Source organism: Nematostella vectensis, chromosome 9 (genome assembly GCF_932526225.1).
Source record: "Nematostella vectensis chromosome 9, jaNemVect1.1, whole genome shotgun sequence".
Classification (NCBI taxonomy): Eukaryota; Metazoa; Cnidaria; class Anthozoa; order Actiniaria; family Edwardsiidae; genus Nematostella; species Nematostella vectensis.
In genome coordinates, this window is record NC_064042.1 from 1,219,343 (window position 1) to 1,246,978 (window position 27,636).

Below are 27,636 nucleotides of genomic sequence, written 5' to 3' on the forward strand. Positions count from 1 at the left end.
CTATTTACGATGATTCAAAGGTTCGTGTTCGCTTGATGTAGTTTTTTTTTTTCTCGAAACGATCTCACACCGTCACCTTAATTAGCATCAGTCATCCCATGTATGTATTTCTGATCCTCCAGAGTCTTTTTAAGTAAAACTTCTCTCCTTATATATATACTTTTACAAATGTCTGCACGCACTTTATCCTGATAATTTCTCAGAATCCTTATTTTTCCGTTTCCCTGTGGTATCCCTGTGGTGTTATGCCTTGACGCATGCTCAAAATTGCGTACCTCGCCCCATGCCCTCTCTTCTTGCGCACTATGAAAAACGTGACAGCTATTTCTGATAAAATGTGAAACTCCTGCAAATAATTCGACGTGTTTACCAGAAATACTGCGATAAAGATGGGAACAGGTGTAGAGGAGGTGGATAAGTATGTGTCTGAAGTAAAAAGCCTTCTGAAAAATGCCAGAGAGGTAAATCACGTTAATAAAGAGTTAAGATACTTCGTAAATATGTTTTGTCGTTCCTTCGAACTGAACTCGTTGATTTTATCCCTTTTTTGTAATGTTCAGATCAACCTGAAAGGGCTAGACTTTGCCCGACTATATAAAAGAGCTAAAGTTTTGGACAAAGCTATAAGGTAAGACTAAATATGATAAATTACCAATCGCGACTGCAATGTACAATTGTGTTGAGATTAAAACTCCCGCCATTTTTTTTATCTTATTTTATTCATTTGTATTAAGTAAAGCGAAATAGCTGAATGATCATATATCGTAATGGCTGGTATTATTGGTTTTAGTTTTGCCAGGCATATGAGAACGAAAAGTACACAATATCCTTGATTTGAAAATGACAATTTGCTTTGCAAGACAGGAACCTGCCAATAATTTTATTGGTGGTTTTCGAAAATTTGTTGTCATATTGCCTGGAGAAAAGACATATACAACTTATAAATCTAAATTATGTTATCTACTATTAATATCTCAATATGGATAGTTGCGAAATAAAAATGAAATTGAATCCCTACAAAATTTGGCATCCACGCTCTGATGTGCGTTTCGACCGACGTTCAAAATCTTTAATTAAGTTAACCACCATGTAACAGAGCTAACATATGGCAAATTATGGTTTGTGTCATCATGTACCGCTAAACGAAACCAAGTCCTGAACTACGTCATGGGTCAAACAATGGCTTATCAACATTATGCATACATAATTCTGAAATGGATAGCCTGGATTGATCTCTGACAATGGGGAAAAGTGCCGTTAATAAATCTTCAAAATTATCTCTGTTTTACTGCCCATCCGAAAGATAAATTCTGTTACAAACAATGATTTTTCTTAGTAACAAGCATTTTATTTTCAAGGATAATTGTTTTCTGATTAAAAAATCAGTGAGATGGATTTTGGAGTTGTTCATGAGGTTTAGCAAGCGAGCGGAGGTCCAGCAATCACTATTGGAAGTCAAATCAGGCACGATTTTAGATTTAAGCAAGTACTCTGTATCTTTATTAGAAGTGTAATCGAATATTCAATGCTGACAAGAATTATATCATTGATAAGACTTTTAGTGCAAGGTTTATTTATTGCATAGGTAAACACAACTTGGCGTATGTCATTCTCTCCGTTCGAGGGAATAATTTTGCTACTGGTGGGCTCTGCTTATTCCTTGTCACAATGTAAAGGGTAGTGCTACTTGGAAGACTAACCCGCAAAATTAGACATATTTTGTTAGTGGATGGAAATGTTATTTATTTGTTCAGCCATGCAAAGCTCTGAAGCGTAACTCCACTCTGCGTAACCACAAAATTGCCTCAGAGTCTTCGATATGCCCTTCAAGCGCTGAAAACATATAGACGCCTATTTCATCAAGAAATAAGAGATTTCTCAGGGGGTTTGAGTCATAACAAATAGTAAAATACTCCCGTATAACGGATGTCTCTGATTGGGCATTTTGAAAAATAGTATAGGCTTCCTGTCTTGCGAGTTACAGTGATGCTCCTCCTTAAACCGGTACATGAAGACACATCCCAAATTGTGACAACTACTAATTAACTTGAATGCAACATGTGCAGAATGCTTCGTCCCATAACAATACATCTAACACTAGAGAGTGCACAAGAGAGTGGTTTTCCTCTGCTCATAGTAATGTGTTTGCTGTTGCAGTTGGTTGGCATCCTACTTGACGGAGAATGAGGGGGATTTCAGGTATACATCAATGGTTGTATGTGATAAAAAATATACTGATTTACTTCACTGAGCCAAATCTTTGTCAATCTAGAGGGTAGGAGAGGATGTTGCTCGATTGTCCATCACAGTGTGCCCCCAACATTTAGCTTCCATTTAGTTTAACATTATGAAAAGAAATATTCTAACCAAGCATCGAATTTATATGAGTGAGCTAAAAAAAGGTTGAAGTGGTATTTTGTATGCCTTGTTGCCATTTAATCTGCACATACCCCCAGTTTTTTAACAGATTGCTTATAGTTTTAATTTTAATTTTTAGTTTTACCCAATTTATAAATGGTTGAGGAGTAAGTTTACAATTGTGACTTAAACATACATTATCATGTTTGTTATCAATTAACTGAAATTTGATTTACTTTCTTTTTATAGTGCAAACAAACTTATGGGGCAACTTTATGAGGAAAAAGGTGTCCTTGACAAAGCTGTACATTTCTACAGAAGGTATGTAAGGACCGTTTGGTGCAGTCTTTTGCTGTTGCTGCTAACATTTTTATTTTCTATTTTTTGCAGATCGCTTGAGTTGAATAATTCCCAGCGTGATCTTGTTCTGAAAGGTAAAATCTTTAAGCTATGTTTTGAGTTAAAATATTTTGCAGTATTTCTATTATTATTATTATTATTATTATTATTATTATTATTATTATTATTATTATTATTGTTGTTGTTGTTGTTGTTGTTGTTGTTGTTGATTATTGTTGTTGTTGTTGTCATTACTATCATCAGTATCATAATTATCGTTATTATAATTAAGAATATTGTATTTATTATTATTTAATAACAGACTTGTTAGGCCTATAGGAAAGGTTTAACGCTTTTTCTTATCTCTATTGCTAGTTGCCGATCTTTACTGTCAGGTGCCGATTCATCCAGAAAGAGCCTGGGTATGTACTACGCTTTTATCCAGCATTCATGTATTACACAGGGTGTTGAAAACATTTTGGGGTGATACTAAATGAGGGCTAGAAAATGGTTGGTTTTGGCAATATGTCTTAACATCCTTATCTGAGAACACAAGGGATTCACAGTCCTCAGTTTAGAGAGGCGTCTTTATACCGCTAAAAAACAAACACAAGCTGGCCTACCCTGCCCGGTTCTCTAGCTTTTCTCAGTGATACCAATGTCACTATGCTATTGTAACTCCCTCACATGGACTTGACGGCTACTGTGAAGGTTTTTCCATCTGCCGCACAGCCACTCCATGGTTTGGTGTGCTCTAAAAATTCTGCAAAACACCACATAGGAACAAAAGATGCCTCAAAACATTTTACTTCAAAAAACGTTTGTGATAGGCTTGGGCTGACAGAGCAGCAAGGCTTCACCCTGGTCACCCTGTGGTCTTTAAACTCAAGGTCAGGGTCATCTTAACTGTTGATATCATGATCATCTATCAGGTCTTAGGTCACAGAATTAGCAATCATGGCCAACACTTTATATTAAACTGTAAATGCTTGTTTTCTTGCCCATCTTCTATTCATTGCCTGCTTCGAGTACCCAGCACCCCTACATACCTAAGGCACAAATTATGATATAGCCATCGCCTCAACCACCCCAACCCCCCAAAAATGTATGGACGACCAAACAAAATGCTACTAGTACCAAAAGTTACTATTTTTTCTATTATTAATCATAAAAGGCTTGGTGTGCTATACTTTTTGTTGAAGTTCTTGTAAATGTTTTCACTTATGGATGATTCAGCTTGGATTTTGTGAAATTTAATATTAGAAGTAGGCATGACAAATATGCAACCCTCTGTCCACTAAATTCATTGACAAAGTAAACTAGCTATTCCCTATTTGATGGTTACCCTAGTGACCCTAGGACCCTAGTGAATTTTGAGGATAATTTTTTAGAAAGGTTAGCATTAGACTTGGGTAAAATTACCTAATTAGACTTGGATGAAGTCCCAACATGTACACCCTTTCTACCCCTATCACTGATGTTTTTTGTGTCCCTTAGATGCACCTCTTGGAGACTGCAGGGAAGATTGATTATGATCAGATGGAGGACCTACTAGCTGAGGAGATGGTTTGTGTCTTACAGTCGTTGGCTAAAAACGCCATTATTTTAAAACAAGGCTTGCATGACACCTATATAGAGCAGAAACTTTCCAAAGTCCCAATTCTTTGTCAAACTCTATAGATGAAACCTCCACTCTTTGAGGTATCAGGTTCTACTTTATGTTTGTTATGTGGTGGTCTGGAGGTTGTCCATTATATGGGGGTTCCACTGTATTTCTGTTATATGGTGGTCCCGAGGGTGTCCATTATAGGGAGGGTTTTACTGTATGTTTGTTATATGATGGCCCTGAGGACGTCCGTTATATGGAGGTTCTACTGTATGTTTGTTATGTGGTGGTCCCGAGGGTGTCCGTTATATGGAGGTTCTACTGTATGTTTGTTATGTGGTGGTCCCAAAGGTGTCCGTGATATGGAGGTTCCACTGTATGTTTGTTATGTGGTGGTCCCGAGGGTGTCCGTTATATGGAGGTTCTATTGTGTGTTTGTTATGTGGTGGTCCCAAAGGTGTCCGTGATATGGAGGTTCTACTGTATGTTTGTTATGTGGTGGTCCCGAGGACTTCTGTTATATGGAGGTTCTACTGTATGTCTGTTATGTGGTGGTCCCGAGGGTGTCTGTTATGTGGTGGTCCCGAGGGTGTCTGTTATATTGAGGTTCTACTGTATGTTTGTTATGTGGTGGTCCCGAGGGTGTCCGTTATATGGAGGTTCTACTGTTTGTTTGTTGTATGGTGGTCCCGAGGGTGTCCGTTATAGGAGGTTCTACTGTATGTTTGTTATGTGGTGGTCCCGAGGGTGTCCGTTATAGGAGGTTCTACTGTATGTTTGTTATGTGGTGGTCCCGAGGGTGTCCGTTATAGGAGGTTCTACTGTATGTTTGTTATGTGGTGGTCCCGAGGGTGTCCGTTATATGGAGGTTCTACTGTTTGTTTGTTGTATGTGGTGGTCCCGAGGGTGTCCGTTATAGGAGGTTCTACTGTATGTTTGTTATGTGGTGGTCCTTAGGATGTCCGTTATATGGAGGTTCTACAGTATGTTTGTTATGTGGTGGTCCCGATTGTGTCCGTTATATGGAGGTTCTACTGTATGTTTGTTGTATGGTGGTCCCGAGGGTGTCCGTTAAATGGAGGTTCTACTGTATGTTTGTTATGTGGTGGTCCCGAGGGTGTTCGTTATATGGAGGTTCTACTGTATGTTTGTTATCTGGTGTTCCAGAGGGTGTCCGTTATATGGAGGTTCCACTGTATGTTTGTTATGTGGTGGTCCTGAGGATGTCCGTTATATGGAGGTTCTACTGTATGTTTGTTGTGTGGTGGTCCCGAATGTGTCCGTTATATGGAGGTTCTACTGTATGTTTGTTATGTGATGGTCCCGAGGGTGTCCGTTATATGGAGGTTCTACTGTATGTTTGTTATGTGGTGGTCCTGAGGATGTCCGTTATATGGAGGTTACACTGAATGTTTGTTATGTGGTGGTTGCGACCGTGTCCATTATATGGAGGTTCTACTGTATGTTTTTGTTATGTGGTCCTGGGGATGTCTGTTATGTAGGTTCCATGGCTGTACTTTATATTGTACGATCTGAACACAGGACATACAAGCAGAGACATCAACCTCTTGACCTTGGCCAGATCAAGGAGAGGTTTTTTAATGCCCTGGAAAATTTACCTTATACAACACACATCATATGCTTTTTTAGATCTGCTCAAAATCAGTAATATTTTGACCTAGATTCCAAGGATCATTTCCTGTTTAATATTTCACTATATTCTTTAGGCTAGGCGTCCTGATGCAGAGTTACATATAAGGCTGGTCAAGATCTATGCTGCAAGAGGTACATTTTGGATTATCTACTGTACTTTAGATGGCACTTCTTTTCAGTTTGTTGTACTCTAGCGCCTTAGTCATTACAAATTCAAAGTTTGCAAACATACTTTTAAGCCATTCTATTTATGCGGTCTTTGTACATAGCTTGCTTCTGATAGAAAACAAAAATTACTAGAGGATTATGATTGGATGGAAAACAGAAGTTAAAGAATAGCATTGCGATTGTGTACACATTTTAATGTGTTTTGTGTTTTAAAAGTGTTTTAATTGTGCAGTCAACGCTATCATAAGGAACCATCTTAGTAAAAAAAAAATACATAAAACTAAAAAAAGGAAGATGGTCACTTAGGGGGCTTTGCATCTGTAGTTTATTGTCAGTATTGTCACATATGCATGGGTCTGTTTTATTGATTAATCTATTGGTCCATATTTTGTTTTTCTCTCATATAATAAGCAACAAATATATTCACAGGTTGTCTGCTTGACGCCTACACACACTGCACTGCCGTTGTCAAAACTAAGGCTTTTGCTGATGATCTGGAATGGTGGGCTTGTGCTATGGATATTTTCGAGGTGAGAAGCTTTTGAAAATGAGACTTGTTGCTTTTGAATTCTGATAACTCTTCTTTTTCATTTCCAGAGACAGCTCTGTCAGCAGTTAAAGCTAAGTGAGTCTAAGTTTGTATGTCTGTCTGCTTGTGCACCCCCATTCCTCTATAAGTCTATCCATCCTTCTGTTTCCCTAAATTTTATCCTGGCCCATTCCCTTTTTTTGTTTGTTTAGTGCCCTCCAGTCATGGGGTGACAGAGGCCAACGCCCACATGCTCACAGCACAAGCTCGTATGATAGACCTTTATCTTAAACAAGGGAGTACCCAAGAGTGCCTAGATGCATTGTACAGGTACGAGCCATGTGGGTTTCTTTTGAGATGGACCCCAGGAATAGCCATGGAGAATCATTCACCTTAAACCTTTTTCAGTAACGCATTCATCCTGTGCCCTTAATTCACATGTTGCAACTGTTTTTTTTGTGGACATCTTTCATGTGTTTCTAATTCTTTCTTATTCTGCATCTGTCACAGCTTTAGATTGATCACATCCAAAACAACATAGTAGATCACCTTCCTAGCTATTGTCAATAATAATGATAAGCACAAACTACCCAGTAACTTGAACTTTGAAGACTCGAACTACGAAATAACTTGAATTCTTATTTCTTAAACTACCTAACTTGAACTTGCTTCAAGTTTCTTAGAGTCTATATAAATTATTTCAACATAGAAAATCAAACTCCCAGAAAACCTATGAATGGGGTTGTTAAGGTGCACCTTATCCTGTTTCAGGTTTGATTATTCGCTAAGTCAAGCTCACAAACTTAAGGCGCCTCTTCGCAAAGAATTAAGAAGGACAACAGAGTGGGACGTGGCGTTGCATGAGATGTTAGGGCAACTGTACATGTCCTGCGCTGTTCTCATACTACGGCTTGCTAAAGAGGTACCATATTATATGCTCATTTTAAAATTAGTACAATTGACTGAACACAAGGCTTTTAAGCATACATATCAAAATCAGTGCTTTCAATAAGTTGAAAATATTTTGCAATTAGGTGGATTCTCCTATCAAACAGTGTTGCAATCTTTAGTATTTGGATTTGAAAGAATTATAAGTGCGCTAAGACTAAGTGTATAGCATCTACCGAAAGAGGGTTAAATTTTGTAAACAAATTGCAAAGAATATGCACACCCTTTAGTAAAGGCAAAGCCTCGATTGAAATGGGTTCAACTACAAATATGTTCATTTTGTCAGAACTACCTTACCTGGCCTCGTGCTGTAAAGCTGTCATGTGCCTGCTTCAATGTCAGTGCCCACATCATCGAGCCAGACACGAAGACCGCCTGGGTTGCTAAGGCAACCAAGGATAAGGACCCACTGCGATGGTACCGCATGGCCTGTACCAGGCTGAGTACAACAGGTAAAAGTCTAGGAGTGGCCAGAGTGGCTGGGATTCGCCACACTGACTGGCCAGGGTTTGGCCACTCAGGTTCATCCCTCGGGTAGGGGTGTGAGTCTGTTTCACTTTGAATGTCATGTAATTTTGTATCAGAGTATGCAGTGTTTTGAATGTCATGTAATTTTGTATCAGAGTATGCAGTGTTTAGGGTTTGGATCTGTTTCACTTTGAATGTCATATAATTTTGTATCAGAGTATGCAGTGTTTTGAATGTCATGTAATTTTGTATCAGAGTGTGCAGTGTTTTGAATGTCATGTAATTTTGTATCAGAGTATGCAGTGTTTAGGGTTTGGATCTGATGAAAAGCAGCTGCGTTCTTAGATTTTATTTTGAAATTTCAGGGCATTTTTTGCTGTTACAACAAAGTAAGGAAGGTACAGAGTGGTTGGAATCTTGTCTACAAGACTGGTCTTCTCAAAAGGTATAACAACCTAAAAACTCTTTTGAAATGCCTTTTTTGTTTTACAACACGGAGTAACAATAAGAACTAACCTTACAATAAATCTACCCATGACTTTTCTCTAAACATAACTGAACACATCAGTGACTCATGAGGAAACACAAAATCTGGCCGAATACACAATGATCTCACTAGAAAGACAGACAAAATGTTGAATATAGATGCTGTCAAGTTGTATTCACTCTGCCAATTGGCTAATATTTGATCATTTATCTGAACTTACACAATACTCTACTGTTAGCCTGAGAAAAATGTATGAGATAGTAAATGACTTCAAAAGTTGCAAATAGTAACTAATTTATCATGTTTTACATTAAGGGCCTTCATGACATTTTAGACACTATTTATCAAAGAAAGAAAGATCTGACTAAGGTAGGTGCTCTATAGCTATTGAATTGAATTCAAACGATGACCAACTTTAAGGATTTTTCTTGTTTCATCTTTTTTGAATCATGGTGTTTTTGTTTACTGTCATCAATAAACTATATTATAATATACTAATACTTATTTTATTTTAAGTCATTTCTAGCCCAAGATCCAAGTCTGTTCAACTCTACCTTGAGAATTCCCTCTGTTGATGAACTTGTCAGATATGATGAAGGTACATAATTTCATAATGAAACAAATCAATAATTATTTCCTGGTTAGAAGACCATTTATAATAAAAATGGTGATTGTGACTTTGATGATGACGGCAGATCATTATGACAGCAGATCATATTGACCGTGATGATAAGCCATACGTTAACTTGTTTAAAGTGTATTGTTGGCTGACACTACTTGGGTGACAATATTGTTTAACTGTTTTTATGATAATTTTTATGATACTTGCTTTGAAGACAGTGGACACCCTCTCGACAAAAATGTGTCCAACATTTCTAGGTGCCCGCCTAATGAAGGTTTGATTTAATAAGTTCCACAGAGATTAGAAATTGGGATGTTGGAAAATGTCCATTAAATAAAGTGTGTCTATTCAATAGAGGTCTGTTATATGTAGATTCCACTGTGATCGAAACCCTCAGCATTTTGAAAAGTATTTGATTACTGGAACTTCACAAAAGGGATATTTTTATACATTGTACTCACTATGTCGATTTTGATTGGCTAAGAGTGCACGCTCTATTTTGAGGGTCACACAATCTGAGAGTCTTCACTAGACAGCTAGTGGCTTAGTGATTCTACACATGCAGTGGATCTTGGGCCTGGGGCCCCTGAAGATTCAATTGTGAGAAGTGAAGGCCTTAGTTTGTGAAAATTAGTTGGGAATTAATTTTGTCTTTGTGAAAGTGTCTTTTACTAAATCATTGTTTAATAAACCATTATTGAACTTTTAATAATGGTTTCAGTGATATCCCGAATACACAATATCTATAAACAATATCAATGTCACCCTTGGGTCTCACCTAATTGCGTTGTCCTTGATTATTCTCGATATCCCTAAAACCTCATCCAATAATTGTTTATAATAGTTTTTGTTGTCATTGTTTGGTCTCTACTCAGTGGAAATGTTGCTAACTTATGTTGTTACTGAATGTCATTATAGTTCGTATTGACGACCAGCCACGGAACCTTAATCAGATAACATGGATAGGTTTGAATTGGCTCCTCTATGAAGGATGTATGAGACCTGGGGGTAAGTGATGTCTTTAGAGTAACAACAGAATCTTGTTTTAGCCCCCCTCCCCCCTCCCCCCCCCCCCCCCGTATAGTTTGTATCAGTATCTCATCTCTTGTCAAGGTTAAGCTATATTTATAAAAGTTTAAAAGTCAAACAACCCTCTCAGAGTACAAAACATGTAGAAACCAAAGAAGCCTGTATCTTTTGAATACGATGGAAACAAATTTCCCTGTAGGTCTTAAGGAATAAGTTTTTGTGTTTGACTGGTTTATAAGTGTAACTGGTTTATTTGTGTAACTGGTTTGATGTGTTTGTTTTAGTGGGTGTTATAGTCAAGCGAATGTTTGAGAAATTACCTGACGATTGGATAAAAATAGAGGACTGTTCCCCAAGAAGTCTTTGTCATCGGGATTTGGAGGTGGGTTATTACATACAACCATTGCTTATTACATCTACTGTAGAAAAAAAGTTGGCTATAGGATATAAGGAACTGGTTATTAGTTGTCAGTAGCAAGCTAATATGTATGACAAGGTGCAAATAATATTATATTATATAATGCATTATACTGTATTATACACAGAGGTAAACATAGTTATCGCTTATCTTAGAGGTTTGGCTAAACATATCTAACATAGAATTCAGAAGCATATTATTTTACAAGGTGCACACAATAACATTTTTTAATGTTAAAACATTAAATTGCCATGTCTTCTTAGTTGTTAATATGCATTTCTTACAACGTTTTTTAAGCCATGCCTTATTGAATAACGCTACTTTCTCTTGTCAGGCATTTATTTATGCAGTGGTGAGAACTAGTGAGGAACGAGTTCTTCAGGACAAGGAGAGTTATCACCCTGATGGCCAGCCCAAGATCCTACCCATACAACTATGTGATTCAGTTGTGCTCCCGCAACAAGTAGCGTGGTGGGATGCAGCTATCAGTGTGTACAGGGGAATCAGGAGGTTTGTACTGCCTGCTTAAAGCCGCATTGTCACCAGTTTACTTCCGGTCGATTACGTAACACTATCCGATGATTTTTAACGGAAAATGCGAAAAATATTTCAAAATATTAAAAGCAGTGTGTTTATTGGAAGCTTCTTTGAGGATGTGATTGATAATTTAGAGCGGATGGCCTGTTTAATATCTCGGATTTTAATAGATTCTTTTGTTTTTTGACGGTTAAGGTTTCCGTTGGACCTCCGGAAGTAAACTGGTGACAATGCGGCTTTAACTTTAACAGGGTTGTCCCAAAAGAGCCTCCCAGCTGTATGAGAAAGCATCCATTTTTATTGATTGGTTGGGTTAATCTATTGTGATATTTTCGTTGTTTTATGATTGTTATTCCAAGTTTTTTTTCACTGAATTTTTTCTTTTTTTCTCTAACATTATGTTTTTCATGTTTTCAAATGTGTTGATGATTTCTTTTTTTTTTTTCAGTTATGTTGATTCTGGCAAAGTCCGCCATATACTACATAAAGGCTTGGAGGTTCTCCGTGTAACATGTAATCATGGAATGCATCTTTCGTTGCTTGTCTATTTAGCTGAAAATTTTGCTGAAAAGGTAAAATAAAACAATTACATCCAAACTTTGATTTTCTAAACCTCAATAAAACATTTGAACATAATGGTCTGAAAACGGCCCTAAACTGTAAGATTGCTTAAATGGAGCATGGCTATTTGAGTTAGAGCACCTTGCAAAGATCACAACTAAAACATGCCATCAATTTCCATTGTTTTTTCTAAATGGTTTAAAAGACCCTAGAGGTAGCAAGTGGGACACCTTTGTTTGATATGCTACAGAATGAGGCAATTCTAGAATAGAATTATAAAAAAAACGTTTCTACTACAGTACATCCGTTGTTTATTTGTCAGTTGTCTAAGGTTCTGGAGTAGACAGCAGGCGGCTGTACTGTATCTCACACCAGCTCTCCATCTGGTGGGTCTGTGCTAAGGTTATAGTCCTTAAGGCCAGCAATCACTATAAAATACAATGAGCATTGCTATCACATATAAGATAACTTTAAAACCTCTTCTACCTTGCAGGCGTCATTTCTGCAAAAAGCAGGGGCATATCCATGGAGCTACGAAGCTCACTGGATGGTAAGAGAAAATGAGTTTTCTTCATTGGAGTCCGAGACCCCAATGCACAGTCCTAGTGCCAGGTATTCCTATCTTTGAGGAACAGGAAAGGGGGGATTACATCATGATTTGAAACCCCCAAAATCACTTAGACATTTGTTTTTCTAAAAACAAACCTCTTGTTCCAATAATGTGCATTTTTGTTTGAAATGCTGACTTCAAAAATAAATTTGAAATGTGGCAATTAAGCATAACCTTCAAGTTTAGACACCAAATAAATACCATAAGCCTAATGAACGTCCTAAAAAAAAACACACAAAAAGAATTGAGTACTTCCTCATCTCAAAATACAGGGAGTATGCTCAAAGCCTTTGTTTTGTTTTTTTTTTTTACCGCAGAGCCTTAAAGCCAGAAGTGGACTCTACTGGAAAGAAGTGCTCAAAATCCTCGAGAGGTGAAGTCATTTGCAGTGTCGCCTGGTGATTTAGTACTGTAACCATCAAAAGTATTTTTAAATCTGTTAGAATCTAAGAAACTGTTGCTATGCACTGTCTATTGATCTCTGTATCTATATTAAGTCTGTTAGAATTTATCAAATTGTTGCCATGCACTATGTACTGATCTCTGTACCTATATTATTTTTTTGTAATTCAGAACGGAGACTCCACCTGTTGTGAAGGACCCACTCTTTCCTTCACTAGACACCGGGGAGGTAGGTGCATCTGCTCCGGGGATTCTCTTACCTTTATATGTAAGCTAAAAAACAATACATCGATTCATTTGCAAGATAACTTAAAGATAACCATCCATGTCTTAGTTACTTGCTTGAATTAACTGATGGAAATAAATTCTTTCTATGACTCAATCAGCCTGGTCCCCATCGAACAACCCTTGACTTTTCAATCGTTTATTTAACCCTTTGTTGGGAAATATTTATAGCAAGCAGCTTATTTCAGATTGCCCACATGTGTTTCAGCCTAAATGTGTCCAGGCCGTGTGGGAAAAGGCCCACTGCGCCTTGGGGGAACACGCATTCAGAGAAGGGCGTGTTGAGGAAGCCATTGAGTTGTTGGAACCAGTAAAGTCCATCCGCGGGATGTTTCACCTTGCTCAGGTACTGTAAAGTATGGTCCTTGATAAATACGGACTAATACACACATAACTCAATTCTTTTGACTTCATTTTATGCGACAACCTGGTCCAGCTGAGTCAACTACCAGTTTTTTGTCACCGTCATCGGGTGCTTCTGGCTGCGATTTTAACACGTTATGATTCTGACGTCTTGTTGTAGGTCTATTGCTACCTGGCTACGGTTGAGATTCAGGCCGCTGCTTCTGAAGATCTCGACTCTGAGGGCTGTCCTCATGGGCCACCTGAAGAGTACTACATCGACTTGAACCATGCCAAAGAACTCCTGGAGAACTGCTTGAAACAAGCGACCAGTGAAGCGGTAGGAGTCGCTAGAGGGTGCACGGGAGGCTAAACCCCCTAGAGTCTACAACTGAAATGTTATAGACAGTAGCACAAACGAGAATGGAACGAATGCACCCCTCCTATTGGAGACCCCCTCCCCCCTGTAACCGCCTTAGGGAGTTGGTCATTGTTACCACAATTCATTCAACATAGTGATTGTACATGAGAAGGAAATCTGACTGGATACCTATTGTACTTCGAAGCTGGGCATCTGGTAATTTTTCAACTTATCGTTGGGCTTACTTTGGAGCTATTCAGAGTATTATTGCAAAGAGACATACTCAATCTACAAGACCTTAGTATTTAGTATGATGTCCACTGTTTGGTGCTGTAGTTGCTATATAAAACGTTGAAAGTTCCACGCGACATTTATTTGGCTCGTACGTTGTGTAGAAAGCGCGGAAAATGTCGGGGAAAAGTGATCTTGTGCACTTGGATAAAGTGACATTGTGGACGAATCAGTGGAAGGAAAATAGTATGTCTACAGTAAGCATTAGCTTCCCATGTTTGCTTTTAGTACAAAGTTGTGTGCAATAAGCTAAGTTTAGGTTGTCTTGTATATTCAGGCAATCAAAAGCGTCCAACAATCCATGAAGAAAGTTGAAGATATGATGAAGATGAAGCATGATCCGCAGACTGTAATAACACCAAGTGAGTGACAAGGGAACCTACGGCCTTAGTAAACACTCTTCTTCCCCTAATATTATCATTCCTGAAATTGTACAGAGGGGTGCCTAACATATGGTTAGTACTTTTGAGCAAAAGTGTGAAAAAAACAGTCAAAGACTGAAAACAGAAACCTCCCCCTATTTAAAGTAACACACTGTACCAATTTACCGCTGACCCAAGACGGTATGCCTAAAAGTTTTTAGGGATGGGTCTTGTGATGTTTAGTTCGCATTCCTGACATTTTGGAGTTGGGCCTATATTTTGCGGGCGGATAGTGAAGTTATAGTAATGAATGTGTTAAACCTCAAAAGTCTGCAAATGTTTTAGAAGGGTTGATACTTTTTGTTCTCGTCTTGTAAGCCCTCTACTTGTGTCCCTGTGTCTGATGAATTTTGTATCCTTGAAGCAGAATGAGATATTGTTTTAATAAAAAGGAAATTAGAATTTAATCGAACTGTTTTAAATGTTTATATTTTCTCTAGGGAGACTGGAAATGGAACGTTTGGACTCCCATCCGTTGGATTCTCAAGCAAGTAGAAGCGTAACGCCCGTGTCAGCTCAAGGGTCAGACAACTTCTGGCTTGACCAGGTAGTTCAATAGAGTAGAGTTATGTCACAAGTTATGTCTGAATGGAAAGAGTGGGATTAATTGGTGATTATGTTGTTGAAGATTGTTGAAGTATGGGTCAAGTAGGCTGTGGGTATCTGTCTTTGACGGCTTGTACATCTTGTGTTTCTAACACATTGAGCTATGTCTTAATGGAATAGGTGCGCAGTTGAGTTGTTGGCGTGAAATATAGAGGGATTAAGAGAAGGGATCTTCTGGCTTGAATTTTGAATATATTATTCATAGTGCCTAAGTAATGTAACCGATTTTTATTCTCGCATTAGAATTTCGTATGTTTTTTACATGGGGCAGAATTTTTATTGTGGCTGATGCCCTGTTTTTTTTCCCCCGCCCCATCTTTTTTCATGTTAATTGTATTGTCGCTTGTCTGGCATATTGATACAAGCTGGCATAAGCCCTTTTGTATTGACCCATTGACCCTTGTGTAATGACCCTTGTGCAATGACCCTTGTGTATTGACCCTTGTGTAATGACCCTTGTGTAATGACCCTTTTGTATTGACCCATTGACACTTGTGTAATGACCCTTGTGTATTGACCCTTGTGTATTGACCCTTGTGTATTGACCCTTGTGTAATTACCCTTGTGTATTGACCCTTGTGTAATGACCCTTGTGTATTGACCCATTGACCCTTGTGTATTGACCCTTGTGTAATGACCCTTGTGTATTGACCCTTGTGTAATGACCCTTGTGTAATGACCCTTGTGTATTGACCCTTGTGTATTGAACCTTGTGTAATGACCCTTGTGTATTGATCCTTGTGTAATGACCCTTTTGTATTGACCCATTGACCCTTGTGTAATGACCCTTGTGTAATGACCCTTGTGTATTGACCCTTGTGTAATGACCCTTGTGTAATGACCCTTGTGTAATGACCCTTGTGTATTGACCCTTGTGTAATGACACTTGTGTATTGACCCTTGTGTAATGACCCTTGTGCAATGACCCTTGTGTAATGACCCTTGTGTAATGACCCTTGTGTAATGACCCTTTTGTATTGACCCATTGACCCTTGTGTAATGACACTTGTGTAATGACCCTTGTGTAATGACACTTGTGTATTGACCCTTGTGTAATGACCCTTGTGTAATGACCCTTGTGTATTGACCCTTGTGTAATGACCCTTGTGCAATGACCCTTGTGTAATGACCCTTGTGCAATGACCCTTGTGTATTGACCCTTGTGTATTGACCCTTGTGTAATGACCCTTGTGTAATGACCCTTGTGTATTGACCCTTGTGTAATGACCCTTGTGTATTGACCCTTGTGTATTGACCCTTGTGTATTGACCCTTGTGTATTGACCCTTGTGTATTGACCCTTGTGTAATGACCCCTGTGTAATGAAACTTGTGTATTGACCCTTGTGTAATGACCCTTGTGTAAGGACACTTGTGTATTGACACTTGCGTGTATTGGTGCAGCCTGGCGGTTCCAGTAACGCGGAGCTGATTGCTCAGCTGAGTGAGGTCACCCTGAGCAATGGCTACCTACAGGAGCAGATGGCTCTCCGTGACCAAAAGATGGAGCTGCTCAGCGACAAGGTCCTGAGACTCGAGGTAACCACATATGTAGATGTCAACATGCAAAGACCGCTAACAACTCGAGTCACTAGGAGAGCTTAGATTTCCTTTTAGACTTACACGTATTTTCTCTTTCAAACGTAACAGGTCTTTCTCCATTTGCAGGCTGAATTAACAGAACTCAAGAGGAACAGCATGTCTTCTTCCATGATGACACCGTCTCGCCCTTCTGTGCAGCCCAGTAGTATGGTATCGCCTGTCCCAATACCACCCCATCATGGTACACCTGACAGCCACGCCCTACCTCAACACACCCCTCAGGGAGAAGACCTTGGACAGGCGGCATACCAGTCTACACCAATATCCAAACCTTCTGTGAAGTCACGACTTGGTCCAAGGCCCGCCCCTGTACCAGAACCACCAAAGCTTGATCCATCATTCTTTGCGGGCCTTGCAGCTACAAACAGTCCTGAAAAGAGGCAGGAGGAAGAGGATGCATCCGAGTTGGGCAGCACGAGGCACGATTCTGCCTCTGCTGACGATGGGATCCACTTTGAGCCTGTGGTCTCGCTGCCGTCGAAAGTACCAGTTACAACAGGGGAGGAGAAAGAGGAGGTTCTCTTTAACAAGCGTGCAAAACTTTTCCGTTTCGCTGTTGAGGAGAAGGCGTGGAAAGAGCGTGGCATTGGTAACTTGAAGATTCTCTTTGCCAAAGAAAAGGAGAAGTTTAGAGTCCTGATGCGTCGTGATCACATATACAAGATTTGTGCCAATCACGTGATTACAGCAGAAATGGAGCTAAAGCCTATGCAGCAGGGAGGGGCCACACGGAGCTGGATCTGGACCACACTGGCAGACTTTGCAGATGAGACGCCTAAAGTGGAACAATTTGCAGTGAGATTCAAGCTACCAGAGGAAGCAGATGAGTTCAAGAATGTATTTAGTTATTGCAGAGAAAGAGTTCTAAAAGGCCCCGGGAAGTCGAAAAGTAGTACACAAAATGCCACAAATATCGCATCTGAACCCGCTAAAAGAGAAGACCAACAGAGCCTTGCTGAGAAGTTTGCTCCTAAGCCTGGCCAATGGTCGTGCAGCATTTGCTTGGTCCTAAATAATGCTGGTACTAAAGTATGTGCCGCTTGTGGCGCAGCAAAACTGGATGACATTACCCCAGGCTACGCTGAAGTAACTGCTTCTTCAGCTCCGGCCCCTCATCAAGTTCAACCAGCATTCTTTTTCAAGCCACCGGCACCTACCACCACTTCCACTGCCGCTCCAACCTTCTCCTTTGGAATAAAGCCAGCGGTCGAGAGTCAATCCCTTACTGCCCCAACATTCCAGTTTCAACAAGCTTCTGCAGGCCCTCAATCACAGCCACCATCTACATTTAATCTCGCTCCGTTTGGTGTATCAGCGCCAAGCACTCAAGCACCTTTTACATCTGCTGGTAGCTTCTCATTTGCGCCTTCTCAACATGCTTTCTCTTCTGCACCAAGTACCCCAGTGTTTGGCATGGCCAAAGAGCAGCAGCAAAAGCCCCTAACGTTTGGCAATTTCCAGAAAGTATCTCCTGGTTTTGCCATCGATGACGAAGAGGATAATGAGACACCAGTATCAACTGGCGGGCAGACAACAGGCACGCAGTTTGCCCCAGCTTCCGCCTCGCGCCGCCGCCGCCGCCGCCGCCGCCGCCGCCTCTGCTATCACTCCACAGTCATTTTGGAAGCAAGACATGGACGAAAAGTTTGCATTCGGGAATCTGCACCGGACAGAACCACTGGCCGGTATGGCACCCGCATCAGGCACTCCGAATGTCTGGTATCCTGCCTCAGCTGCTCTTACTAACATTGCAGCCGGAGCAAAGGGCTCCCCAAACAGCTCTTACGCAGGGTCTACGCCTGACTCTTCAGCACGGTTTGTTACACCACCAAGTGGCCCTACAGCAGAAGAGAACACTGACTTGATCAGGTCTGAATTGCTGGGGTTATTGCAGTCGAAAACTGGGGGTCAGACGTTTGGCGGAGCAGGTGTAGGACATAGCCCATTAGGAGCTTCGGAAAACAGCTATTCTCTCAAGGAGTACGAGCCAAGGACACCTGAAGGTGAAGAGGAGGAGGAGGAAGAGGAGGATTGGGAGACTGAGACAGAGTCCGAGGGTGAAGATTATTCATCAAATGAAGAACTCGAGAAAGAGAATCAGTTCTACGGCAGCCCTAGTGGCACCTTTATGTCTGGCATGGAGCCTGTACCGATGAAGCCAAACCAGGCTGTTATTCAACAAGTTACTTTTACGTCTGGCATGGAGCCTGTACCGATGAAGCCAAACCAGGCTGTTATTCAACAAGTTACTTTTACGTCTGGCATGGAGCCTGTACCGATGCAGCCAAACCAAGCTGTCATTCAACAAGTTAAGAACCTACAATGGCATGGCCAGGATACAGTGAGGCTGCCCGAAAGCACTGTACCTCCACTTAACTTCGCAGAGTCTTCTCCACTTGCTGAAAGAAAGTTCCTCACCGCTAAAAGTCCTGCTAAAGGCACAAAGAAATCAGATGAAGACTGTGTGATTGTCTATGAGATTCGAGCCGCCAAAGCTGATCGTGAGAGAGCAGAGCGTTTACTTTTACCACCCAATTTCTTCAACTACACAAGGGGTCAGCCTTGCAAAGGTTGCTTTGGCTGTAAAGGTACCCGTAGTCCAGAGATTTCTCGTGAAAAGAGCAAACACAGTCACGCTGGCGATCAAGAAGTGCCCCAAGTTTTGCAGGAGCCCAGTGAGAGTACTACAGCTGGTCCAATGGTTGAGAATAAGAGACCCGTGTTTGGCTCTTCTGCTGGTTTCGGATCTCTAACCTTTGAAAGTTATACTGCATCAAGCAAGGAAGCATTCGGGAGCAAAAGTGGCACAAAGGAGTTCCCGCAGGCTGGACGGCAGTTGTTTGGATCAGTAAGCGGAGAGGACACTCTTGAAGAAGAAGCGGATGCCCACTTTAAACCTGTCATACCTCTTCCAGCTCGTGTTCAAGTAGTCACTGGGGAGGAGAATCACGAGGTTATGTTCTCTGGGCGCGCCAAGCTTTATCGCTTCAACGTTGACCTCAAAGCATGGAAAGAAAGAGGTGTTGGAGATATCAAGCTTCTGAGAGACCTGAAGAGCGGGAAAGGGCGCGTCATAATGCGGCGAGATCAGATTTACAAACTCTGCGCCAATCACTGGATCAAGCCTGATATGGAGCTCAAGTCTAACATGGGTTCAGACCGCTCCTGGGTCTGGAATACTTTGGCAGACTTTAGCGAGGAAGAGCCGTCAGCAGAGCAACTTGCCATTCGCTTCAAATTACCAGAGACCGCTACAAAGTTCAAGGAAGCGTTTGATGAACTGAAGAACGCTGAACCAATAAGTGAAGGCGTACCAGACAACAAAGGCAAGGTTGAAGAAATCAAGACTATGCCATCTGAATCGTGGGAATGTGATGGGTGCTATCTTTCAAATACCCTCGCCACTGATACATGCAAAGCATGTGGTGCAGAGAGACCAAACAAACAAGTCGCACAGCCTTCCAAAAAGACTATACCAGAATCCCCGAACCCTCCTACTGCTACTGAGCCTCGGGAAGAACCAAGTACCTTAACGTTTAAATTTGGAACAGACGGGAGCAAGCTATTTGGAGGAAAGCCGTTATTCACTGTTGGGAGAGAAAGTAGCGGTGAAGAGAAGATCGACGAGGAGGAAGTCCCCTTGAATATCATTAAATATTCGCCAGCGAAAAGCCCTGTGAAACCAAAAACACCAGTGAAAGAGCCGACATCCTCCTTGTCAGGTTTCTCATTTGGTGCAGCAACGCCTTCCAAATTTACGTTCCGTATGGACCTATCTCAGAAGTCGTCCCCCCAAGTAGAATCTCCTGTGAAGTCCCCTGCCAAGTCACCCGTTAAAGTCCCAGAAACCCCCACTTCCCCTACTTCCCCGGGCGCGGCCTCAGAATGTGAAGACGACGGACCTCACTTTGAACCAGTGATCGCCCTTCCCAAGAAGATCGAGGTTAGAACAGGAGAGGAAGAGGAGGTTATTGTGTACAGTCATCGAGCAAAGCTTTACCGACACGACAAGGAGTCAGCCCAGTGGAAGGAGCGTGGTCTAGGGGATGTCAAAATCCTCAAGAACCCCAGAACGCTCAAGTGCCGTGTGTTAATGCGACGAGAGAATGTCCTCAAGATATGTGCCAATCATCAAATCACCCCTGTGATGCACCTTGAGCCCATGCGTGGGTGTGATCGGGCTTGGGTGTGGCACGTCTTGGCGGATTTCTCTGATGAAGAGCAGAAGAAAGAATTATTCGCCATTCGCTTTAAGACTGTAGGGATCGCTCAAGATTTCAAGAAGGCGTTTGAAGATGCACGGGAATCAAGTAAAAGCGATAGTACTGGCTCTACGCCAGCTAAAGACACATGTGTGATTGAGGATTTGCAAAGTAAGTCACAAGACCCAGTTAGCAATTCAGTCTCTACACCCAAAAACAAAGACACTACATCGTCAAGTGGTGAAACGCCCTCGGTAGTGTATTGCAAAGAGGCGAACGACGAGGAAAAGGAGAAGGCAGGGAAGCTGAAGCTTCCAGAGACGTTCTTCGCTGGAGAAGCAAAAGAGAGAATAGACGCCGTACAACTTAGCAGGTAGGGCAATAGTGGGTCCCTTTTTTCGTTGTTGTCGAAGTGATTGATGTGTATTTACGTTAGGCTAAAGCCTATGTTACACGGGCAAGTATCTTTTGCAACCACCAAATGCCTTATTTGTAGGGCCAGGAGTGTAGCATAGGCTCACAATGCGATATTTGATTCGTGGTGAGCCCCAGAAAAGGTGCTATTTGAAACATTGCGAGTTTGTTGATAACATGTTCTTGCAATCTATCACTCGATGTTTACTAAAAAAAAACACTGCAATGTTATTTGCCGTATTCTGCTGTAATATAGTATAAATTTACCGTGGGTATATAGTAGGATGTAGTGAGAATTGAGAGTATGTTACATATTCATACGAAAATTCGTACATATTATTACATTCGTACGTACGTTTGTATTGTGATTCAACAGTAGCGTACGTTAGCAACTTTTAGAATTGCTTTGCCAAAAGATAATCCAATTTTTTTTAAACACAAAATTTGGGTGAATGGTTTAAAATTCTACGCGAATTGTGTTTACATTTGTTGTGAACCGTGCAGGCGCCTGTTTGAAGCCATCGTATCTTTTTCATTTTAAAGCTCGACTGAAACAAAGTCACCCACAGAAAAGTCTTCTAAACCCTTCCTGTTTGGATCTCCGAGCGTGTCTTCTTTAAGCTTCGCTTCCGTTGCTGGAGCAGGCACAAGCCCGTTTATTAGTTCTGACGGATCTGCTAAACCGTTTGCAAACGCTGGTGCAAAGCTGTTCGAGGCTTTTGGTTCACCCGAGTCTGGCCAGGACATTGAAGAGCCACACTTTGAACCGATTATCCCACTACCTGAGAAAATAGAGGTAAAGACAGGGGAAGAACACGAGAAGGCTCTGTTCTCCCATCGTGCTAAGTTATACCGGTACGACAGCAATGCGAAGCAGTGGAAAGAGCGAGGCATCGGAGATATCAAGTTGCTGTCCAACCCACAGACAGGACGCGTTCGAGTGCTGATGCGACGTGATCAAGTCCTGAAAATATGCGCAAACCACCTCCTAACTCCAGACATGACGATCAAACCAAATGCGGGATCTGATAAATCACTTGTTTGGAGCACTGTAGCGGATTACGCTGAGGAAGAATCGAAGCCTGAACAGTTTGCTGTGCGTTTCAAGCATGCAGAGACTGCCACGTTGTTCAGGAAAACCTTCGAGGAGAGTGTTCAAGTGGAAGGAAAGATTGAGAGTGGTGCTGAAGGTGGGGGAGACACCCAGCCTAAGTCAATCGATGCTGAGGAGAACACTGATAAAAGAGATAAAGAATCGCTATTCGAAAAGTTTAAAGCGAAGCCTGGTGAGTGGGACTGTGAGACGTGTCTTGTGCGTAACACTGCAGAATCTAAGACCTGTCCTGCGTGTCAGACACCTAAGCCCGGAGCCACACAGACATCACACTTAACTGGTGTTACTAAGCAAGGCGGTTCTACACCCAAATTCTCATTTGGAATTCAGCAACCAGCGTCACAGCCCTCTGAAGCCACTGCGGCAGTATCGGCACCTAGCCAACGTGTTAAAGAATCTTCAGGCGTAACCGGCACTAAAGATTCTTTATTGGACAAATTCAAACCTAAGCCTGGAGAGTGGGACTGTGAGATGTGTCTTGTGCATAATACGGCAGACTGCACAATCTGCCCGGCATGTCAGACGCCTAAACCCGGGGCACCACAGCCATCAATTGCACCCTCCTCAACGCCTCAATTCGGTTTTGGCGTCCCCAAGCAGGACAACACAATTCCTAAATTTTCGTTCGGGACACAGCCGTCTGGGACCACAGTGGCCAGTTCAAGCCATGGACAAGAGGAGAAAGCTTCTTCAAATGTGTCTACCAGTCAGGGATCTTTGCTTGACAAGTTTAAACCGAAGCCGGGAGAGTGGGACTGTGAGACGTGTCTTGTTCATAATGCGGCAGACTGCACAATCTGCCCGGCATGTCAGACCCCTAAACCCGGAGAACCACAGACGTCACAGCCAACCGCTCCCAAGTTCAGTTTTGGAGTTACTAAGCAAGGCGGCACTACTCCCAAATTCTCATTTGGAGTTCAACAACCAGCTTCACAGCCCTCTGAAGCCACTGCGTCAGTATCAGGCACTTGTCAACAGGGTAAAGACTCTTCGGACATAACCTGCAATAACGAATCTTTATTGGACAAATTCAAACCTAAGCCTGGAGAGTGGGACTGTGAGATGTGTCTTGTGCATAATATGGCAGATTGCACAGTCTGTCCTGCGTGCCAGACGCCTAAGCCCAAGGCACTACAGCCATCAAACACACCCTTCTCGACACCTAAATTCGGTTTTGGCGTCCCTAAGCAGGACAACGCCACTCCTAAATTTTCGTTCGGGACACAGCCGACTGGGACCACAGTGGCCAATTCAAGCCATGGACAAGAGGAGAAAGCTTCTTCAAATGTGTCTACCAGTCAAGGATCTTTGCTTGACAAGTTCAAACCAAAGCCTGGAGAGTGGGACTGTGAGACGTGTCTTGTTCATAATGCGGCCAACTCTGCTATCTGCCCTGCGTGTCAAACACCTAAACCCAGTGCTGAACAAACAACTCAGCCGCCAGCCGTAACTCCCCAGTTCAGCTTTGGTATCCCAAAGAGAGGCGACATGACACCACAATTCTCTTTTGGGGTCAAGCCACAAGCATCGCAACCCGCTAGTAGCTCATTTGCTGGGTTTACAACACAAAAAGAAGAAACGTTTCCTTCAAAGATAACGTTTGGGGCACATAGTAGTGTATTTGGGAGCCCAGTTGTTCAAGAAGTTAAGAAAACTGAAAAGGCCAGCCCCGTCTTGTCTCCACCTAAATTCCAATTTGGGACGGCACCCATGACAGCTGGAGAACCAATCTGTCAACAGGCAAAGGATGGCGAAAAAGCTGTGGTCGCAGAGGAAGACAGGAATGACTCTCCAAACGATTCTACCGACAGCGATCTGATATTGGTGTCGTCTGTCAGCCCTACTAGCGATGAGGTTAAACAAGCCGAGGTTCATGCTAACCGCTCCCCTCGCAGATCAGCTGACGTTCTACTAGTGGCATCAGTCGAACCAACGACTGACGAGGTAAAACGTGCAGAAGCTTTACTGTTGCCAAGTAGCTTTTTCCTGTTCGAGAGATCAAAGAGTGAGGAGACTTCAACTGAGCGCAAACCGAGGTCGAAGTCAGTGGATTATAAACTTCCTGCAGGATCTCAAGACCCACAAAATGTGAGGCAACAAGAAACGGATCCAAAGGAATCTACAAGTACACCAAAGAGTGAGCATGTGTTTGGCTCTACCAGTGCCACGTCGTATGCGTCATTCGGCGATGTTGCAGGACAAGGTTTTAAGGCCAAGGACAGCAAAGCAACATTTGCCGGGCAGGGATCTCAGCTTTTCGCCGAGCCTCAATGCAATGACTCTCCCGAAACGGAAGCGGATGGCATCGATTTTGCACCGCTGGTGTCCCTACCTAAAGTTGAGGTTGTCACCGGGGAGGAGAATGAGGAGGCCTTGTTCTCGCATCGTGCAAAGCTTTATCGCTATGACAAAGATAGCAATCAGTGGAAGGAGCGTGGAGTTGGGGACATTAAGATCCTCAAGAATGCGACAGACCAGAAGTGCCGCATCCTGATGCGAAGAGATCAGATCCGCAAGTTGTGCGCCAACCACAACATTACGTCGGAGATTAAGCTCCTACCTATGTCAACATCTGATCGAGCTTGGGTGTGGACCAGCCTCGCCGACCTTTCCGAAGAAGAGCCCAAAGTTGAACAACTTGCTGTAAAGTTTAAGTCTCCCTCAGTTGCTCATCAGTTCAAAGACGTCTTTGAAAAGGCGCAGCAGAGGCTCAATATTGAGGAAATAGCAGAGAAAATAGTTAGAGATTCTTCAGCTACTAATGATGGCGACAAGCTGGACAAACAGCCTCCAGGTGGTAGTGAGGCGCCTCAAGAGGGCAACCAGCCAAACCAAGAACAAAGGTGGGATTGTGCTAGCTGTGGATGTGTGAACAGCGCAAAGTCGCATCAGTGCTTTGGTTGCAGCCTAGACAAGGTGGGGTTAGAAAAGCCTGCTCCCAAATCCATGATTCAAGATTTATCGGAAAAGTGGCAGTGTGATTCATGCTACGTCCATCACCCCGATGAACGTGGGTTCTGTCTTGCCTGCGGCAACAGTAGATACAAAGGAAGCCCACCAAGTGACGAACAAAGCAAACGACTACAACAACCCGAGGGTACAGATGAACAAGATGCTCCAAACAGTCCTGAGAAGGCAGTCCAGAGTGAACCAGTAAAACCGTTCCTGTTTGGGGCCCCTTCTGTGTCGTCTGTGTCGTTCAACGATATCACAACCAGTGGTATTGGACCTGGCTTCTTCAGTAGACCACCCCAACAACCCGAGGAAAAGGAAAGCGAAGAAGCCAATGAGCATGAGCAGGAGCATGAGCATGACACATCCGGGGATCACATTCACTTTGAGCCAATCATCCCGCTACCGGATAAAGTTGAGCGGGTGACGGGCGAAGAAGCCGATCAGGAAGTCTTCAAATGGCGGGCCAAGTTGTACCGTTTCGACGTTGACACAAAGGCGTGGAAAGACCGGGGTATCGGAGACATCAAAATCTTGCAGAATGTGTCCAGCGGGAAAGCTCGTATTGTTATGCGCAGGGAGCATATACACAAATTATGTGCGAACCATCTCATCAATGCCAGCATGGAGTTGACGCCGCTTGCGGGCTCTGATCGCGCGTGGGTGTGGCAGACGCTTGCGGATATCTCGGAAGAGGAGGCGAAACCGGAAGAGCTTGCTGTGCGCTTTAAGAACGCGGAAATCGCAGCGTTGTTCAAGGAAAAGTTCGATGCCTGTAAAGGTGGGTTTCCGACAAATGGTTCCCCTTCTACAAATAAATGTCAAGAGAAAAGTGAATGTAAATCTGAAGAGAAAAGCGAGATGGAATGTGATAAAATGAAGCTGGTTGCATATGAAGGCGCACCAAGTAAACAAAGCCCAAATAAGGACGTCTTGCCAAAGGAATCATATTCTCATTTCTCGACCTCTAGCACCGTCACGCAAACCTCAACAACGCAAATGAAATTCGTCCAGCAGATCAGCAGTGGTTCCACTGTTATACACTCGACCGAAAGATCAGCAGTCGGACAGGCATTCCAGAAATTGCAGGTCACAGAAAAGGGTGGTGAGAGGACAAAAGAAACGCAATCAGCTTCGACAATCGCTATTCAGGACTCACAGATATCCTCAAGCGGACGGAGCAACACCGGACAATTCCAGTTCGGATTCGGAAGCCCGCCCCGAACCCCCCCTGGTCATGGAATCGCGTCACCCTTCGCCCAGTTCGGAGGGTTCTCAGCGGGTTTGGCCTCCCAACAGCATGACCCAGGATCAGGAGGCGGGACACCGTTACAAGGAGCTGACCCCTCTACTAAAGTCGGTGAGTCAGTCGGAACATCTGACACTGTGGATAGGCCATCTCCATTCCACTTTCAAACACAGCCAGTTTTCGGCCAGCCAGGGTTCTTCTCCGGGTTCGGCAAGCCGCCACCGCCACTGCAGAGTCCAGGAGATAGCGAGAAAGTGAGGCAAGAGTCGAAATCTCTGAGCGCGACGCAGTCTACGCAGGTGAATGACAAGAAAACGATCACGCGCAAGGAGATGACAGTCCAACAAGCCGCTCACGTGACACGCGTGGGGAACGAAACCGAGGGTGCTTCTGGGAAGGTGTTGAGTTGCTCGCCTGAGATAACTCGAATGTTGGACGATTTACAAGAATCAAGCAAAGCGGAGGGACAAAGTGACCAGTAATAGATGATATCAATCGTGTCGTTGGGCTTGGTTTTTCAAAGAATATCCAACAGTAATGGATTCAGCTTACCGTATAAGCGAACCAACATCGACTGTTACGTGAGTGTAAGCTTTTCAAAGAATACCGGACAGTACAAGATTCTACTAGGTTGGAGTATAGGTGCGTTAGATTCTAATTGCGGTAATACCCTTGGGGTGAAGCTCAATTAATTAATCGATAAACAATGTAATACAAATCAATGGCAGTAACATAAAGATGCAAGTAGAACATCACAAGAGAGTGGACTCTAGATTAACTTTAGACAAAAACAATGAATCTGTACGAAAGCATGAATAGTATGAAAGCATGAAAGTATGAACTCTTAATGTTGAGATGACAAGCTCATTGCCATGATCTTCACTGAAGTCCTACAAGCGCGTGTTCCTTCGCCTGCTAGACGCCATATTGAAAATTACCCAGAAGACACTGAGGTTTAAACGCGTGGTATTTCCTTGTTTGTTTCTCTACAAATGAAGCTTCGATCCAGTCCTACAATTAGATGCCGCTTGTTACCAAGCTGCATCCCCGGGGGGAGGGTAGT

At 42.6% G+C, this 27,636-nt stretch overlaps 1 protein-coding gene across 1 annotated transcript; it reads left to right on the forward strand.

Annotated features, from left to right (window-relative positions):
* The first annotated feature begins 294 nt into the window (after positions 1-294).
* On the forward strand, positions 295-27,414 carry LOC116616346 (E3 SUMO-protein ligase RanBP2-like). The gene is given in 32 exon segments (XM_032378434.2): positions 295-461; positions 561-628; positions 2,158-2,199; positions 2,608-2,679; positions 2,749-2,792; positions 3,073-3,119; positions 3,528-3,587; positions 4,195-4,263; positions 6,031-6,088; positions 6,554-6,654; positions 6,722-6,749; positions 6,866-6,983; positions 7,425-7,575; positions 7,888-8,053; positions 8,435-8,514; positions 8,872-8,925; positions 9,073-9,154; positions 10,097-10,186; positions 10,492-10,589; positions 10,960-11,135; positions 11,611-11,734; positions 12,217-12,273; positions 12,651-12,706; positions 12,907-12,964; positions 13,229-13,366; positions 13,544-13,702; positions 14,292-14,376; positions 14,877-14,983; positions 16,445-16,579; positions 16,709-18,370; positions 18,372-21,217; positions 21,802-27,414. Coding segments are annotated over 32 exon segments (12,357 nt in total). The 5' UTR covers positions 295-389; the 3' UTR covers positions 27,056-27,414.
* The last annotated feature ends 222 nt before the right edge of the window (positions 27,415-27,636 follow it).